General features: G+C 34.6%; 1 protein-coding gene across 1 annotated transcript; it reads left to right on the top strand.

Moving 5' to 3' along the window:
- The first annotated feature begins 15,004 nt into the window (after positions 1-15,004).
- LOC145108988 (uncharacterized) lies at positions 15,005-19,247 on the top strand. Its single transcript, XM_079046081.1, has 12 exons — positions 15,005-15,371; positions 15,993-16,090; positions 16,164-16,250; positions 16,326-16,494; positions 16,612-17,532; positions 17,670-17,818; positions 17,907-18,098; positions 18,182-18,272; positions 18,349-18,517; positions 18,619-18,729; positions 18,820-18,919; positions 19,003-19,247. The coding sequence occupies exons 1-12, from the start codon at positions 15,159-15,161 to the stop codon at positions 19,049-19,051; spliced, it is 2,349 nt and encodes a 782-aa protein (XP_078902207.1). The 5' UTR covers positions 15,005-15,158; the 3' UTR covers positions 19,052-19,247.
- The last annotated feature ends 692 nt before the right edge of the window (positions 19,248-19,939 follow it).

Genomic DNA, 19,939 nt, shown 5'->3' with positions numbered 1-19,939 from the left:
CATAACCCAACAATTCCGCTATAACTGCTCCGACACAGAGTGCGGGATTAGTTAGTTTTGGGAACCCAGTCCATTTTGAAACTAGGTTTACCATTACAATATACGCATGATACTCTTTCCCATGACATATCTTGTTTATCAGATAAAGAACATAAAGAAGTTACAAGACTTCTGTATGATTTTGAAATGTGACCTTTGGGAACCCATTGGTAATTAGGTTTAATCATTTTCTTGTTGGAACGAATAGGACCTTTTTCACTTGCCTTTGGGGTGGTACAACCTTTCAATTTGGGCTTGGATTGTGAGTATGAGCTAGAGGACGACCCTTGAGATGAATTCGACCTCACCGATTTCGGTTTGGCTGAACCATCTCTTGAATTAGGCTTATTGTCCAGCATGCCCTTCTTGTCCTTAGGAATCTAATTCTTGGCCTTTTTAGCATTCCAATAACCATTGCGTGAACGTGACCTCGAAGGATTTCTTTTGGAAGATCTCCCCCTTAGCACGTTCTGCCAAACTTGTTCATAGTAGGGAACATATGAACAATGTGGGCAATTTCTAGCAATGTGACCAGGAGTCCCATAGTTAAAACAAGTCTGTCTTTTCAAATAAATAAGATTGTGACTTGGTCCTTGTCCAAACGAAGTTTGTTTCAATGAACTTCCACAAGCACAAGCACATTTATTAGACTGTTTAACAGATTTATGAGGCTTAAGATTGTTCGCAGCGCTATCACAAGCTTTTGAAGCATTTTCAGCAGAACTAGTATTAATTTTGTTCTGCTCAATCCCATCTTGCACTGTTACTTTCTCTGCACATGAAACAGAAGTATTAGCATCGTTCACCTCATCACAAGTTTTTGAATCATTTTCAGCAGAACTAGAATGATTTTTGTTCTGCTCATGCCCATCGTGCACTGTAACCTTATCTGCACATGAGGTAAAAACATTAGTATCGTTCACACTATCAGTATTTACTGTCTCAACTACAATAGGTTTGCCATACTGTAGATGTGCTTCCCTTGCCTTTTCTTCCTCAGTCATAGGAGTAAAATTGTAGTTAGCATTGAATGGAAGAGGAACACCACTATACCCTAGACCTATATTCTTTTTGTCTTGCCATCTAAGTTGTTTTTCAATCATTGTCTCAACTTTCTTACTTGACACATCAATTTTTTAAAAATTAAAGCCTGCATTTTCAAACTTAATTTTCAATGTGTTAAGCTCGACAGTTGGACTAGTAATCTTTTCTTGAGCATAATCATAGTGTTCACATTTAGTGTTGTATTCTTCCTTAATTCTTTTTAGAGCTTTGGTTTGGGCCTCTAAATTTTCTTTTAAGGGTTTTTGGGCCTTTCTGAGAGTATAGCCTTCATATTTAAGGTCATCAATTTCCCTAATTAATAAATCATGTTGATCAGGATAATATTTAATTTTAGCTTCATAGGACTGAGAGCACGAGGCATCATTAACCTCCTTGGTACAGTTGTAAGAACTCGTTATTTACCAAAAAGAATCTGATTGTGTGAAATGATTTTGATCGAAAATCAATAATAAATGCTTCTCTGACCGAAAATACCAATGGTCAACTCTCTGTTGACCGAGAACCTTGAGAGTCAACCTTTTGTTCGAAATAAAAATCTTGACCGAGAACGAGGCTTCTAGACCGAGACCTTAGCCGAAATCTTGATAATCCGAGAATCAAACCAAGAATGCAAGGCTGAGAACGCGCACCGAATACGCAGACCAAAAACGCTGACCGAATACGAAGATGTTGACCAAAGACTCTAAGTAGTACCGATAACTTGTTTGACCTAACCGAGAACGAGGTGCCGCCACTGAGAACTGCGAGGCAGGGACCGAGACCGAAGGTGCAACCGAGGAGCTGGCCGAGAACTCTCAAACCCTAACCGAAGTCGCTTTTCTGTCCGCCGAAGACTCCTAAAGCCCTAACTGAAGACGAGGTTTGTCACCGAGAACTCTCAAAGATGAGACCGAAGTTGCCCAAAAACATGAAATTTTCAAATTTTCAAACCAAATTCGATCAAAAAACTCTAAAATAATGAAGAACACGAAGAACAAACAACAATACTTTTCGTAAAAAATAAATCAAAAATGCCAAAAACTCCAAGAAAAACTCCAATAAATGTTTAATACTTTGCCAAATCGATTGATACCGATCCAAGCTCTGATACCAATTGTAAAACCCGATCTGAATGTATCAATCGAAATCACTATAATTGGTGCGGAATCCCAATCAAGTGAATGCCACAAATCGTAAATATGAAATAAGAACACAGTGATGAATCTTCAATGCACATTATGTTGATAATAGTCTAGTACATAAGATTCACAATTACTCTCTTGGTTCTCTCTTTCTATCTCAGTTCTCGAAAAACAACCACTACGTAGAATAGGCTGATAACAAACATTTTATACCTAATACCTAGCTACAAAGGCCCGACCCAATAACCCAACCGAAATCACATGGTGATTTCGGTCCAAACACCACCGAGATCATAGAGATTTCGGTCCAATACCGAGAACTATAAAATCCTTGAAAATCAAAGTATAAACTACAAATTTATGTCCTAACACTTCTATTTTCTCAAGTCCAGTTCTGTATGAATCTGAAACATCGTCATAAGAAACAGTGGAGTCACACTTATAACAATTTGCATCGATTTCATCCTCTTTCAATTCAAGAAAGGGCAAAATCATTTTGTGCAATCCTTTTTCTATTTCACAATCAAGATGCAATTGAGTAATATTGAAATATAAGTGCTTAGCAATCAAACAAAAAATATTCTTTTGTTTTAATAAAGCAAGACCTTCTCTCTTAAGATAAATAATGTCATCTCTAGATCTAGTGAGCTCTACTTCCAACTTCTTTATCCTTATTCTCCTCTCTTCACTTTTAAACGTTACCCTGTTGAATTGATCATTTTAATTAGAATTACTAAGACGAGTTCTTTTCAAACTATCACTAAATTTAGAAATAGTATAATTTAAATCGTCTAGTTCTTAATCATAACAAGAAATAGGAATGTTAAGAGATTTGAGTATAGAGTGTACCTTATCGATGACCTTTTCACATTCTTTTACTTGTTCTGAAACAGGCTTCGAAGCAAAATAGTTTTCAGAAACCTGACCACCATCGGTAGCATAACCTCTTCATTCTGAAACGTTGTTCTGAACTGTGACATCCCCAAATTCACGGTCAATAATGTGGAATTTGTTCCCAGAAAAAACATGATAAATATATTATCAAAGCATTTCCGAAGAAATGTATTTTATTTATATTAAAACATTGGGATGTCATCGTCAATACATAAACATAAGCATAAACAGACCTTAAATTCATTTACACTAATGATTTACATCTCCTTTAATCTCTCAGTGTAATGTATCTTCACATCAATACATGTGATAAAAATAAACTGAGTGGGTCAGGTTGGGAAACCTGGTGAGTACATAGGGTTTTCAACCCACAATAATATAGTTAATTTGTTTCTTCACATACTTCATGTCGAACAATTAACTCAATTACCCATCCCATTATCTTCTTTATTCTTAAGGATCTACCATAAGAATCACCTATTCTTCCATATTTATTCCTAACGATTGTCCTAAGGAATAGGCACGAAGTCCATCACTGCCAAAGTTTATCTAACAGGCACTAAGTCCATAGTTGTTGATGTTATCTATTAGGCACTAAATCCATAACTGCTAACGTTCATTTGTAAGGCACTAAGTCCATAGCTGTCAATGATCATCTATAGGGCACTAAATCCATAGCTGCTACCGTCCATTCATAAGGCACTAAGTCCATAGTTTTCAGGGTTTTTAGAGTACATCTGGTGAACACGTAGTTCAAAAATACCTACAGGTTGCGAGCTTGCTAGTGTTCCACTTGATTGTCTATAATAGTTTGTGGTCGTCATCTATACTCTACTAGATGACTGGATCATCGTTAAGGCCAAGGTTTCTCATCATCTATATCATCTTTCATCTACCCATCTTTACCCAATATATTTATAGGTATAAAAATACATATATACAGTTTAAATCAAGTAAAACAAGTATAAATCGTTCATCTAGCATAGATATCAGGAACATAGATAATAAGCACATATAGCACGTATTAATATTAAATACGTCATATCTATGTGTAAGATGAAAGTAACTATGCACTCACTTGTTAAAGTGATGACTCCAAACGCAGGCAGCGCTTTGCTTCTAACAATTTTATTTTCCTTCGACAAAACCTAGTATCATTATCACTGGATTTTAGTCTAACATTTATTGCGACTAATTATTAATCTAGATTTATTATTAACTCAAGGTCTACGAGCAGTATTGTTTTTTTTTCTTGTATTATATAAGTGTTAAACAATACTTTTCAACTACTATGTACAGAAATGGGCCAGACATGAAACACTGGAGGGCAGGACCATTTTGACATTTAAGCTATTCTGAAATCCAACAACCCTATGCGACCTTTCAAACCAGATTCCCCATACCATGAGCAGTTAAAATGTATTATAACAACACTTTGTATAATTTATAATACTTAGCACATATATTGTTTATAGGTTCATAATAACGATAATGAACTTAAACATAAGTTATACTTAAAGCAGGGTAAACATAACTTACTTACAAGGGGGTTTTAGCTAGGAGTCGGGGCTCTAAAGGGGAAGAACTTCGTCGCTGAATCTTTTTAAAAATATTCTTGTAGCGCTTCAGCGCTCACCTTACTATACAAAAACTACAGAAAGAGAAGTCGAATCACGAAGGACCAAAATGTTCGGGGTATAAGAAGATGACGACTCTTGAATCAAGAGAACGGTGCAAGAAATATGAGAGCCTAGAGGCTCTGATTTATAGTAATTGAATTTTCAAAAATCATCCTCTATAGTTACTTAAATGACACCCCTTTATAATACTATTTTAAATAGATTTAATGATATTTATACTAAACTAATGTCGAAAGTATTCAACACTAGTCTTATAACGACCGCATCGTCAATACCTTTCTAATTATATATACATATGTATATATAGGTATACGTATATATGATTTATACTTTATTTTAATACGTAAATGTGCAATTATAAATTATAACTCGTTCATATGAACTCCGTTTTTGACGTTCTTTATATCCACGAGTAGCTATCGACGAGATATACAACTTTCGTTTAGACTCCGTCGGCTAATTTTGACTTTATTTTTTTGTCCGTATTTTAATAAAATTAAATGATTTTGCTAAAATCACAACTCTCTCGTACGGATTCCGTTTTTGACATTCCTTTTCTCAAAATCCTTATTTTAAAGAGTACTACGATTTTTCTATTTGGTAGCTTTAGTTAAACGTCAACCATTAACTTTGTAGCTTTTTATGTCATATATTCGTTGTGCGCGACTGACTGTTATATCTTATAAAAATCATATATAATTCATACGGAGTCGGATTTCTACGAAATTTATATTTTTGGGATTGGGAAAACGTGTACTTTCTAAATATTATATATATATATATATATATATATATATATATATATATATATATATATATATGTGTGTGTGTGTGTGTGTGTGTGTGTGTGTGTTTTGGCAAACTTATTTTTACGATTTACGGATGATTCGACCGATTTTTCCTATTTTATTATATTATAATAATAATAAAACACATAATATTCACATAATTCTTCTTTATTAAATCAAATATGTTACAATTGTTGACCATAACTATTACTTTGGTTAAAATTATTTATCGTATATAATCTTTTTTTTAAAAATAATCATTTTTAACGCTTATTATATTTTAATTGACTAGCCCGAATTTGCGGGTGTTACATGAACCATCAGGCACCTACTCTCATTAATTTGATTTTCTGAATTCACCATAAAGCACCCACCATGTGTGGGTTTTCGGACCTCGTCGTCTTCAGAGTCAGTTGACCACACTTCGACTCTTCCATCTTCATCACTTTCTTCCTGAACGATCAATGTCGACTTTGCATTTGACGCACTCCTTTTCATGAGTTCCTCTATCTTCTAAAGATAGTAGGCTTCATCCTTCTCAGTTTCTTTCTTCTCATTCATCCTCTTAAGCATACATTCCTTGGCAAAGTGATTTTTGTCGTGGCAGTAATTGCAATCATAACTAGAATCACCCAACAACTTACTTTCCTTCATATCATCGCCATTCCCATAATTCTTATAAATTTCATCTCTAGTCTTTTCTGAACTAGAATTTCCATGTATGAACTTGTTTCTGTTACAGGATAAAATTTTTTTATAGAATTTATGGGGATTGGAAACCAGAAGAGCTTTGTCTCTATTGAGATTTTGCTTTCCGAAATATCTGATTCAAAATCTTCCTCTGCTACTTTCTTGTCTTTCGCAACTAAAGCCAAAGAACCGAGACTGGAAACAAGCTTCACATCCTTCGTAACTTCATCTTCATGGATCTCAGAATTCCCACAAGTTTGGCCAATGAGTAGCTTCTGAACTGTTCGTGTGCCTTCACAGTGGACACAATAATTATCCATTCGGATCTTAGTCCATTCATGAACATGACTTTCTGTTCAATGACTTCACGCTTGAGATTGTGTTTGAGTATTCTGCTTAACAGATGATTAAATCGATTAAACGCATGATTTAGTTTTTCATCATACTTTTGTACGAAAGCTCCAAACTCTGATAGAAGCAAAGTTCGCACTGAGTGTTCCAAATCAGTGTCACTTAAATAAAGCTCCTTCAATCTATCCCATATTCCCTTCGCAGTTTTACATGCACTCACAAGACGAAAAGTGTCTGGAGGAAGAGCAAACCTTATTAATCTTATCGCCTTTATGTTACACAATAGCTTGTCTTTTTCGTCCTAAGGAACATTAGTATGTTCAACAATAAGTGTATTGTAATCAACCCGAGTTGTGATTACTCTCCTGGTTGTCGTGCGCGTGAAATTATCCTACGTCATTGATTGCCATATTGTCGAGCCATGCTCTTCAATACTGAGAACATAATCTTCAAAGTGTAATGCCCAGACTTCGTAATCTTGAGGAAAGAGTATCGGAATCCTTGTCGTGGATCCAATATACTGGAGAGGTTGAATGAAAGAGTATGAGGAACTTCGTTCTACATATTGTCAAGAGTTCACAAAAACAAATATAGAACCAGATATGTAAAAAACTTGACTCGAGTTCAAGGGAAAAAAATGAGATCTAGATCTAGAGTCTACAGGCAATAAGAACGATTGAGACTTAAAGAACATATCTAAGTATTACGTAAAACCCTAGCAAAAACTCGACAGAAGAGTAGCAAATTGATTACACTATCTCCTACTCTGATACCAATTGTGGGAACAATAAATAAGATCGATAAATTCTATATTTAAGAACTAGAATTAAATGACAAGAACGTAGATCAAAATAGTGTTGAATGCTTTGATTAGAAAAGCTCTAGAAGATTTTATAGAATAACTTATCTGTGAGAGCTAGGTAGGGCGACCAAAACGTTAACCCTAATTGATACATGCATGCACATTAAATAGTCTAACCCTAGAACACAAAACTGTGAATGGACAGGCCCAAACCGGTAAACAAGACTATTATAGCATACACATTTGACACAATACATTTAAACCCAACAGTATTCTAGAAGGGCGACGTGGACCACCAGAAAAGTGACACGTGACACCCCCAGGCACCTCCCCATTTTCACGTGGCGCAATTCAGATTTTGCCTGCAAAAGGCCGCTTGCACTTCATTGTTTCGCACCTCACACTTCTTCCAATTTCTCTCGTTTTTCGTCGCGATTTCCTCTCAAAATCTTAAAGAACTATTATTATTTATATATTTAAGTTATTATTTCATTTATTCTCGAGTCCGGTCAATCCTGAGGCGATCTTCGAGTCCCGAGTCATAACATCTACCCTACATCAGCGGTATCACGCTTAAAGAGTGAGTTTCACGTCCCATTTTTCCATCATTTTATAAAACATACGGGGAAATACATCGTATTTTATTACAAATTGTTATATCGTTACGTTATAAATATTATTTTCACAAAATATATTTTATATCGTTACCTTGCTTATTCAAAATATTTGATATGATACTCTACCGTTACCCTGCCAAAATTTTAGGATAAATGTTATACATGGTAGTTACTCTGCCTAGTTTTAAGCAATGATATTATGCATAGTCTGTAACATACATAAAATATGGTCCCGAAAATTTCATTTTTAATTATTAAATAAAACCATAGTTATCAAAACATCTGTCAAAAACATAAGTCAAGTATCCAAACATCACAATCAGAGTATCCATAACAAAAATACCAGAGTAAACATCCCAGGCTAAAACATCATGGTGTGTGCAATGCAGTCATCCCGAGCTCTTCCCTTTGCTACCAGAAGTACCTGAAACAAAAACTGAAAACCATAATCACGAAGCTTAGTGAGTTTCCCCAAACTACCACATACCATACACATAATCACATATAAACATATCGTAGGCCCCACCCCTTCATTGGGCCCCGCCCGACATCATACCATGTCCGACATCGGGCCCTGCCCTGCATCAGACAATGACCGGCATTGGGCCCCACCCGACATCGAGCTGAGCTCAGCATGCATATAATATATCAACAATACACATATAATAATCACATAACATAAACATACACACATTCATCGGGCACTGCCCGACATCAGACCGAAATCTGGGAAGCATATAAACATTCATCGGGTACTACCCGACATCGGACCTTAGTCTGTAAAACATATAAACACAGACACATGCAAGAATCACGAAGACATAAAGCATACAAACATTCCTCGAGCATTGCCCGACATCGAACCGTGGTCCGGAAAGCATATAAACATTTATCGGGCACCGCCCGACATCAGATTGAAATCCAGAACATACAATCATACATACGCGCCGACATTGGTGCCTTCAACCCGTTCCTATAGGAGGAGAACTCACCTCGAATACTAGAAGTCAAATACCGCTGCTCACGCTATCAGCTACACCAGACTACTCCACACCTAAGAAACCATGCAATGAAACCCTTAGACTTACCCTCCTCATCAATAGTTTCCAAAAGTAAACTTAGGTCAAAATTCAACGCCTAGGGCCAATGGTCAACTTTCCTCATCATTCTGTCCTCACGTCGTGACCTTCCTTGGCTCACGTCGTGAGAGTCAACTCGTCTTTGGTCGATACAGCAAGTCAACTCAGTTCACTCGTCTCAGGGTTTCAGATCGGGGAAATCGCCATGCTCACATCGTGAGACTGTATTTCTCACGTTGTGAGAACTGTTTTGTGAGCATTAAGCTCTTAATCCTCTAAGATGCACGCTGGGACTTTCCAGAATACCATATCCAACCTAAAGGACCATAAAAATCATACATTTTCAATCATGCATGACTTAAACACTAGTTAGGTCAAAAGATGGGTATAAACATCAATATTCAAACTTGGAGTCCATAACTTGCACCAAAATCCAGATCTAAGGATTCTAACACAACAAATGACTCAATGATCCATAAAGTTGCCAACTTTATGGACCTTATGCATGATAATCCAAGATCCCATGCAAAGAAGGTAACCAAACCCTAGATCTAGCAAGATTAGAAGAGAAATGTGGGATCTGTGAGACCTACAGAGGCTTAAAAGCTCATAAGTGCCACAAGGAGGAGCTTATCTCGCCATAACAGAACCACCACAAGAGCTTCCTCTTCTTTTTCAAGGAAATCAAGACACCAATAACACACCAATACCACCAACAATGGCTCAAGGCCTCAAGAGGACCGAATCTAGGGTTTTTCAGTGACTTAGGAGTGAAAGAGGTTGAGGATGGGTGATCCTAGCCTCCTCATTCCGTTTTATACTCGATTTTTAGGGTTTGGGACCATCAGGCCTGACTCACGTTGTGAGGTTCGAGAACACTGGTCAAACGGTCAGTGGTCCTACTCACGACGTGACCACTATGGCTCACGTCGTGAGCCTATTCTAAATGCAAAAATTAATATTTTTAATACCTCAGGATTCGGATGCTACATAGTCGTTATACCGAACAAGTTCTTAGGATAACCTTACACCTAGTCGTTATGATGACCAATTCTAAGTGATGTTTATTATACGTCGTCATTACTCGGTCCGTATAAATATCCATAATTATTATACATTGTCGTTACTCTGTCTGTATAAATTTAGATAATTATTATACGCCTTTGTTACTTTGCCCGTATAAATATTGATAATTACTATACGTCGTCGTTACTCTGGCCGAACCTCTAGAGCAACATTATACCTCGTCGTAACGCTGGCCAAATTTAGGATAAAACACTGTACCTAGTTGTTGCTCTGCTAAAGTATCACGTTTAACTTTAAAATAAAATTTTAGTCACTCTAAATAGAAATATCAAAGGGGGATACTTCTGGAATAAAAGTATAGTTACTCTAAATATAAGTATTCATTTATACAAGCATACTTCCGGGACAACATTATAATAATAAAAGTATCCAAGGGGCATACTTCTGGAATAAAATTATAATCACTCTAAATAGAAGTATTGCTTTATACAAACATACTTTTGGGATAAAAATATAATAGTATAAGTATCTAAGGGACATACTTCTAGAATAAAACTATAATCACTCTAAATAGAAGTATTGCTTTACACAAGCATAATTCATGGATAAAAAATATAACTACTCTACGAATAGAAGTATCCAAGAACATACTTATGCAGTATAAAAGTATAAGCAATATGTGTCTATAAAATAATAATACTACATATAATATCATATTATACTCCATTTGATAGGGGAAAATCTATAGAGAATGGTAGTATGTGATAAAAGTAAAACATCAAAATTTTAGTATCTATAAATAGTAAAATACTATTAAGAAATAACTTAACAATATAAATTAATATAATTTTATAACTTAATAAAGCTACGCATAAAAAGTATTTTCAAAGATATAACACTTAAACATGTGAACTCACCAACATTATGTTGACGTTTTCATAACCTCATGTATTTCTAGGAATCTGTGAGACTGAAACCTGCACTACACGAAGCAACAGTTAATCGAGGAAGCAACTAAAGACTTCTATTGTTTAGCGTTATGCCTACCTGTTAAGGCACATTTGTATTATGAATTCTAATAATCTGATGTAATGTTTTATCTATTAGTAAAAATGACATTATGTTTTATTTTGTTTTGTACTGTTCAATGTATGTTTAATGATTGTGATCCAATATCTATACATTGCACAGTTCAGTGTTTCCGCCGTCGTTTGGGGTGTGACATGTTGGCAAATGGATAGTCATTTGTATGGTTAGTGTGATTAGAACTATTATTAAAGCATTTGCAGATTTTAATGGATCAGGGATTCAGCTTTCGGGGTGCCTCATAAATCAAATGGTGTATAGATCGTTCTTCATGGGTTGGAAGCTATGACGTTGAGGAAAATTTCAGATATCTCCATCTAAGGTTCATGATTTCTTTATGATTGTCCGATCATTATTTGAAGGATCATCATATACCATATTGCATACCGAGAGTCATAGTTGGCATGTACCCGACCTAGCTGGTATGAGGCTTTAGGAACACATATGTCATTCGATGATGGTTCGAACCGTAAGTGTTGGAGAACTGGGTGTTTTGCCTGGAGGATCATCGGCCAGTGCGATTTTATGGTTTCATCGCTATGGATCAAAGGAATCTCCGATTCAAGTGGGTGAGGTTTTTGGTGTAGGGTTACTGCTGCAAGCAATAAGGAAGGTAGGCTACCATTGAAGAGCTCGTGGTTAGAAAGTCTTCTCATTGAGATCTTGAGGATCTATTGGAATCCTTCCTGATCAGGAAAAATTCAAAGATTGGTCATATCGAGTGCATAACAAGTTGTCGTCAAATTTATGTCTTCTAGGGCGCATGCGTTGTTTTCATAATAGAAAGCTGCTGGTTAAGGAACTCATTGTGGTCAATAGTTTCTTTTGGAAACACCAAGGATCTTAAAAATGGAGCGTTTGAGTCACTAAGGTTGGGCATCGGATATAAATGACAATGTTAACTCGTAGTATGGGTTTGCTATTTATGGTTATGGATGGGCAATTGTTGATATGTATACCAACTTTAGAGTACGGTATATGTATTTTTGCCTGTGATTTCTTATTCAGTGTAGGACATCATTGAGTTTAGTTGTTGATCCATTTCGATCGTTGCTAATTCATTCATAATCAACAATCAAGGTTAATCGAAGGCTTCAAGTTGTATCAATTGAAGGGGCAGTTGATGCGTCAACCGTTCGTCAAGTTATGAAAAGTGTATATCTTGGTATTTTGTGTATGCATGTTCTCGATTGTTGGTTGTGGAATTGTTGTTCCTAGTAGGCTTGAGTTGGCGGCTGTCCTTGGTCACCGGGAGTTTGGATGACAAAGTAACGTTGTTCAGTGTCTCGGGTGTGATCGTGGCCTACATAAGGTCCAATTTTGGCATGACATATCAATTGAGTTGGTGTTGGGATTGATTCAGCCAGGTTGTTGGCAACATTTATGGGTGATTTTGTAATCTTTCTCCAATTTTGGAAGTTCCATTGGTTTAATTGCATATTGGTGGATCGGTACAACTTCATTTAGGGGTGTGAGATATTGTTTTGGTTATTAGGGGAATGTTTCTATTAGCGGTTGAGGTCGTCGTTTCGCCCGAACCGCTGGTACTTTACCCTTTGGGTAATGTTATGATAAAGAAGGAACACAGTCGTCCTGAGGAACGTTGTGTTGGGAAGTGTGAATTATTGGCAATACAACAGATAAGGCCCTGTATAATGTATGGGGATTGAGTGTGCACGGTTTGGCCTTATGGAATAGTCCTTATGATTGCTTTCGAGTTGGGCAAGCGTTCAACAGTTTATCTCATTTCCTAGTTATATGCGAGCATGTTTTGTTCGATGATGCGCCAGTAACAATTTAGACTGTGGAAGGGGTGCATGTTATATATGGTATGACTCATGCGGTTGTTGGTAAATGTAAGGTGGGATACTATTTGGGTTCCTGCAGATCGGTGGGATGATGACCATATGCCTATAGGCGCACCGGGTGTTGGTCGGGAATCTTCATGTTTGTGATTAGGTGATGGCAAGAACGGTGAGGAACCGTGAGCTTCTTATTCCAATGGTTCGATAGTGTCATGGCGTGTCGTGAACCATTGTGGATTTCATTTATGTGTTGGACTGATAGTTGTGCGTGGAGATCCGTATGTGTGATTTGTTGGTCTTTGGTGTAGTTGGATATTTTGAGCAGTATGGAAATACTACTATGACTTAGTAGCTGATGGGTTTGGTCGGACTTTGGAATAGAATTTAAATATTTTAATATATAAGTATATTTATATAATAAAATAATAAATATACTAACTAATTATAGCAATAAATAGAGTTAACTATTTTCTAAAAGTAAAATGGCCCATTTTGCTATTGCAATGCGTTCTTTCAAACATTTTTGAGATATTATGGGCGTGTTCGGCAAAACTAGCTGGTAGCGGGTAGCTTGTAGCGTTTTGTTAAGCGCTACATGAAGTAGCATTTGGATTTAGAGCGTTTTGATTAAAACTAAACGCGAGAAACTTGTAGTGTCAAACGAGACTTTCTGTTTTAAATGGAGCGTTTTGTATAACGTTAGAAACTAGAAGCTCTCAAACGCTCCAAAACGCTCCGTGCCGAACACACCCTAAGTGACATTGCAAATTTGCAATATCGTTTTTGCAAGTGATTGGATTTGGAAGCTCTTATATAATTATTAAAATTTTAAATAATACAAATATATTCTAACAACCTAATATATAAAAACCTGCTGTTAAAAAAAAACTTAATATATCAAAACCGATTATAAACATTTCATAGAAAATACCCACTTACAAAAATACAACTGCAAATAGAAGCATCGAAAAGATTGACCTAACGGTTAACCAACTTTTTTAGAATTCAGATCAAACAAATAAATCATTTGAACATATTCACAACATGCATAAATTAAAAACATTTGTATGTAATTAGGGTTGACAATCCCAACCCGAACCTAACACCGCCAACCCAATCCAATAAATAGTAGGTTGAGTTGAGATATTGAACAAATTTAGTTAAATGGGTTAATCAGTCTAACCTGTTTAATTAAATGAGTTGAGTTAAATTGAAATTTCTAACATTTTTACAACCTGCCAACCTGTTTTAAATTTTTGAATATTTTTAATTTATATTTAATTAGTATTATTATTTAGTTGATCATTATATTTTGATTATTTTTTATTTATCAAATCCATAGGCCAGTAACAGTTATTGAAATTCAAGTTGGTAAAAAGTGATACTTAAGCTGGTAAAAAGTGATACTTAAGCTGCGTAGAAATTTGAAATTAAACATTTATAATGTTTTATGGTTGTAAACATTTATTTGTGTTTGTGTTATGGGCCTTTAAAGTTATTGTATGATTTTCAAACTTGAACAATTATTATAGCTTTTCAATCGTATATAATTTTATTTGATAAATTATTTGATATTTAAGGGGTTTTTTTTTGAAAATTTAAATAGTTTGACCCGGGTTTAACCTATTTAGTAAATAGGTAGGTTGGAAAAACAATAAACAAGTCAATCCAATTTCAACTCATTTAATTAAAAGGTTGGGTTGAGTTGAAAATTCTTTAACCCGTTTGCTTAAACATATTGAATTAGGTAGAGATTTTCAACCTAACCCATTTATGGCCTAACCCAACCCATTACCACCAATAATCCGATTATTTTTAAAGATTTTATTATTATTATTATTATTAATATTAATTTTATAAAAAAATTAAACCAAATAAATCATATTTTACAATAAAATATCTAATAAGGCGGTTTGATTTTGGAGTTGCGTACACGCATCAAAATATTTCCTTCAAAATTTTGGAAGAAAATCAAAAATTCAATTGCCGCCTTCAAATTCACAAAAACTCCAAAATTTTCCCTCCTTCATTTCCAAAACTGTAATTCGAAAATTCACCATTATCCCTCCAAAAATCTCGATTTCATGTTATAAATCTTTCAATCTCTACCTTGTTACGAGTTCTGCTAAATTACCCCATCGAAAAATTTGCAACAATGGCGGTCGCTCCGAGCCCTAACTCCAAAGCTAGCGTATCTGCTCCGACAAAGGAGAAGAAGCGGAAGATGCTCGGAAGCAGTGTCGAAGAGGAGAATGGAACCAAGGTCGATAATTCCAGCTCGCAACCGAAGAAAAGGAACAGTAATCCAGGGGTTCGTGTCATCGGTGGACGAGTTTATGACTCTGAGAATGGAACCACTTGCCATCAAGTAAGTTTAATTTTGATTTTGTACCAGCATCATTATGTTGTTGTTTACGTTCTGGACCTAGGTTTTAGGTTTTAACGTTTTTGAGTTCGATTCAAGGTATACACATGAAATACAATCTGTTACTGCGATTAGTGAAAACAGTGCTTCTCATTTTGAGTATAAACTCGCTGTTACAACTCAGTAGGACGATGTAAGTGAATATGAAATGACGGTGAGAGATATGAATGAGCTATATCTGTAAATATGCTTTTATACACTTATCTTGTTAGGTTTGGTTTTGACGTTTGAGGTCAACCTTTTTAGATCCAAGCTGCTAGATTGATATGGATGTTGTTATAAATTAAACAATCAAAGATCCCGTTAGTAATAGTTGAAATCTGGAGTCTATTCTTAAAAAAATTGGAGTCCATATCATGAAATTCTTAAGCATTTAGAACTAGTGTCAACTGTGTAGTTGAAATTTATAGCTTTTAATCATTGTCCCACTATGTGTGTTTGCAAATGACCTGAACCCCTTTTACCTTATATCATCTAACCTAAAACCTCAGATCCAACTTAAATAAAATATGTCTCAAGTATATCTTTCTGTTTCTTACCAACAAACTGCATGATGTTTTGAAGTGTCGACAGAAGACATATGCTGTATTTGCAAGCTGCAAGAACAAGTCAAAAACCAAGCCATGTCCCCTCAAGTATTGCAACACTTGCCTCTTGAACAGGTAACCTTCATGTCTTGTGATAATCTTACATTAAAGTATGCATTGGTATTAATGTATATGTATTATCTTATAGGTATGGAGAAAAAGTTGAAGATGTGGCTTTGATGGATGAATGGAGCTGTCCAAAGTGTAGAGATGCTTGCAATTGCAGCATCTGTAGGTAGGGTGTTGAAGATATAATTTCCATGTGTTTATATTATATTGTGATTGGTATTAACTTTGCAAGTTTATTTAGGAAAAAACGTGGTCATGAGCCCACTGGTATGCTTGCAGTAATGGCAAAAGCAGGTGGTTTTTCCTCTGTTTCCAACATGCTTGATGTGAAGGGTGCTGAGAATGTTAGTAATTACAAGAGAGTGAAAGAAACATGTACTTCACCAAGAAAGAAAGAGACTTTAGGAGAGGTGTGAATGTGTGATTGTGTTTCTATCTCTTCTTTATAAAATGTTTATATCTCTGAAGACTTTTTCTTTATCATTTTGTGGGAGATCTTATGTTGTTTTTTGTGTGAAATTGAATAGGGTGTCATGGTTACTTCACCAAAGACAAAAGGGAAAGAAAATCTTTTTGATGGAAAGATAGATGCAAATGCTGATCCTGCACTCCCAATCACATCTGCTGTTAAGGAGAAACCAAAGAAGTCAAACCAAAAGAAACCAAAGCCAGAAGGGTCAAAGGAAGTAGTTTTAGAAAATGGGAATAGTGATGCAATTAAGCCAAAGAAAAAGAAACAAAATAAGTTAAGTCCAGAAGGGTCAATTGAGATAGTTTTGGAAATAGGGAATAGTGATGCAATTAAGCCAAAGAAAATGAACCAAAAAAGGTTGAAGCCTGAAGAATCAAAGGAGATGATTGTGGAAAATGGAAATAGTGATGCTATTAAACCAAAGAAAATAACCCAAAAGAAGATGAAGTTGGAAAAGTCAAAGGAGACAATTGTAGAAAATGAGAATACTGATGCAGTTAAGTCAAAGGAAATGACTGTAGAAAATGGGAATAAAGATGCAATGAAGCCAAAGAAAATCAAACAAAAGAAACTGAAGGTAGAAGGGTCAAATGAGATGATTGTAGAAAATGGGAATATTGATGCAATTAAGCCAAAGAAAATAACACAAAAGAAGTTAAAGCTAGAAAAGTCAAATGGAGAAAATGCAATTTTGAAGGTTGATGGTGTTCAAAAAAAGCAAAAGGGTATCAAAAAAAGCACTGAAGAGAAGAAAATTGTTAATGAAAATGGGGAAGTCTTAGATGTTACATGTGATCAAAACACAGACCAAAGCAAAGTTGACAAAAATACCCTCAACTTAACTAAACCCTTTGTTGACCCCATCATTCCTTTGCCAACAGGAAGTGAATTGGTCAATGTAGCTGGAGTTGACCTCCCAAAAGAAGATGTTGGTAATGCATTGCAGTTTCTGGAATTCTGTTCTACTTTTGGAAAGGTATTCTCAAAATCAAGAAACAACATTCTACTTTTGTATTTCTATTAATTTTCTTTAATTACATCATTCTACTCACATTTTTTACTTATTTGTTAATAAAGACTGAATATTTACATCTGCCTTTTCATTTTTTGAAGGTTTTAGATGTGAAAAAAGGGCAAGCTGAAGCAGTTTTAAGAGATTTAATAAAAGTTAGAAGTACAAGGCGTGGGAAATGTTCAGTAGCAATCCAGTTTCACATTCAATTGCTGTCTGTTATACAATCGGAATCGGAATCGGAATCAGAGTATACACTTACTTATTCCCTATTTACCTCGTTTACTAATACTACAATATTTCATTTTCTTTAATATTAATATTTCATCTTCTTTCAGATCTCCAGTATCAAAACTAACTCATGCAAATGATTCATGGTTAAAAGGTTTAAAAAGTTGCATCCCTAAATCATATCTATCAGAGAAAAAAATCGATTCTTTAGATAAAAAATCTGGAGGATATGATACTTTAGACTCATCAACAAAGCTTAGAGTTTTAACATTTCTATGTGATGAAGTTCTTGGAACTGAGTAAGATTTTACTACTTAACATGTTGTTAAAAATTTAAAGATTAATTAATTTAGTTTATTTAAAGTTGGAAAATTTTCAACAGAAAAATAAGAAACTGGATGGATGAACAAAATGGGAAGTTTGTTGAAAAGAGAAAGGAAGCAAGGAGTAAACTTTCTGATGCAAGAGAAAAGGTATATAAAACTATAAATGAGTTTTAAATTTTTTTTTTTAAAGAAAAAAGTAGTAATGATTTTATAAAATTTGTAGGAGAAAAGTTTGAAGCAAAAAATGCAAGATGATATTGCAAAAGCTATTATTAAAAGAGAAGGTGCTCCTCTTACTTTAATGGAACATGATGAAATTGTTTCCAAGATTAAAAAAGAAGCAGCTGAAGCACATGCAGAGATGCTTGCATGTAAACAATTGGTCCCCATAGGTACTTTTATTTATAATATTAAGTTTTTTTTTATTAATTTATTAATTTATATTTTTATATAAATCTTAACTTATACCAACTTGTTGCTTTTATGTAATTAGATAATGAGAGACCTGATGCTGTGAGAATAGAGCCAACATTCAGGGGCAATGATGGTCATTTTTTCTGGAGATTAAAAGGGTGTTCTGACAAATCTGGTATTCTTCTTCAAGGTTAGTGAATTATTTCTACTTCTACTGTTCTACATACATTTATAAAAATTCTGTTTTTTTAAAAATTTATAATTACTGTTTGATTTACAGATATTGGAGATGGGGATCTTTCGGTTGAAACAGTTGATAAATGGATTAAATATGATGATGAACAGATGGATTTGGTTGAGAAACATATAAATTCATTGAGGTAACTATTTTTTTTAATTGTAGTTTATTTTTTTTACAATTATAATTGCTATATTTTTTTTAATTTGTTGTGTTATTGTGTAGGTTGAGAATTGTAAAAGGGTATAAAAACTATGCGATGAAGTTGGTGTAAAATGTTAATGTTTTATTTACATCTTTTATTAGGTTTTAGTTTTCTTAAATATGTTGTAATCCTTGAATGAGACCTTTTGTGGTTGTGTTTTCTACATGTATAGGTCGAGTAGTTGCAAATGTTTTGTAACCTGACTATATTTTGGTTCTTCAAACTACATGAGTTTAATCTTCTCGTGATCATTAAATTTGTTTAATCAGGTAGTTTTTTTTAAATATTATACTTTGTAAGAGGAAGAAAATGAAAGTAAGATGTTTTTTGGAAACAAATTATTGATGTTATATTGTTCTTTTCTTGTATTTAACTTTTCTAAAAAAGCTAATGATTTTGAGCTGGATTTTAGGGATAATTGCAACAAAGATGATTTTATTATGTGATATTTAACAAGTTGATCAACTTTTTGAACAATAACTATTATTTCATCTTTCATCAACAAAAAGATATAAATTTAGAGATCTAACCACTTTTGTATTGGTTTTGGCCAAATGTCACAAAAATCACTAGGTTTTTTTTTTAATTTTTTATTATTATATTTTTTTTGGAAATTTGATTTTGACATTATGTTTTTTTTTTCTCTTAATTTGGATATTATGTTTGACTTTTTGACTCAATTTGACCATTTAATTGGTTGGCTTTAGGTTAATCAGTCTGACTAGACCAATTAGCTTATGTGGCATCCACCTAAGATCTTACATGGCAATAAACAATTTATAAATGAGCTCTAACTTACAAAGCTTTCCCTGATCTTTTCTTCTTCATTGACCTTTCCCTCCATCGATCTTCATCCCATTGTAAGGTGATCAAATCAACCAAGGGTTACTCTAGGACATGCTATCGTGATAGATTTTTAAGTATGGAAGTAGTGTTTGGTAAGGATTCTGTTATTAT

Source organism: Lactuca virosa, chromosome 4 (genome assembly GCF_052849685.1).
Source record: "Lactuca virosa cultivar CGN04683 chromosome 4, Lactuca_virosa_CGN04683_v6, whole genome shotgun sequence".
In the NCBI taxonomy this organism is placed as follows: domain Eukaryota; kingdom Viridiplantae; phylum Streptophyta; class Magnoliopsida; order Asterales; family Asteraceae; genus Lactuca; species Lactuca virosa.
The sequence above is the reverse complement of the archived record's forward strand: the minus strand, read 5'-3'. Positions and strand labels throughout refer to the sequence as shown.

Coding starts and splice junctions, on each gene's coding strand:
- LOC145108988 (XM_079046081.1), top strand. CDS start 15,159: ATGGCGGTCGCTCCGAGCCCTAACTCCAAAGCTAGCGTATCTGCTCCG. Junction 16,495..16,611: donor AGAAAGAGACTTTAGGAGAG/GTGTGAATGTGT, acceptor GAAATTGAATAG/GGTGTCATGGTTACTTCACC. Junction 18,273..18,348: donor TTTCTGATGCAAGAGAAAAG/GTATATAAAACT, acceptor TAAAATTTGTAG/GAGAAAAGTTTGAAGCAAAA.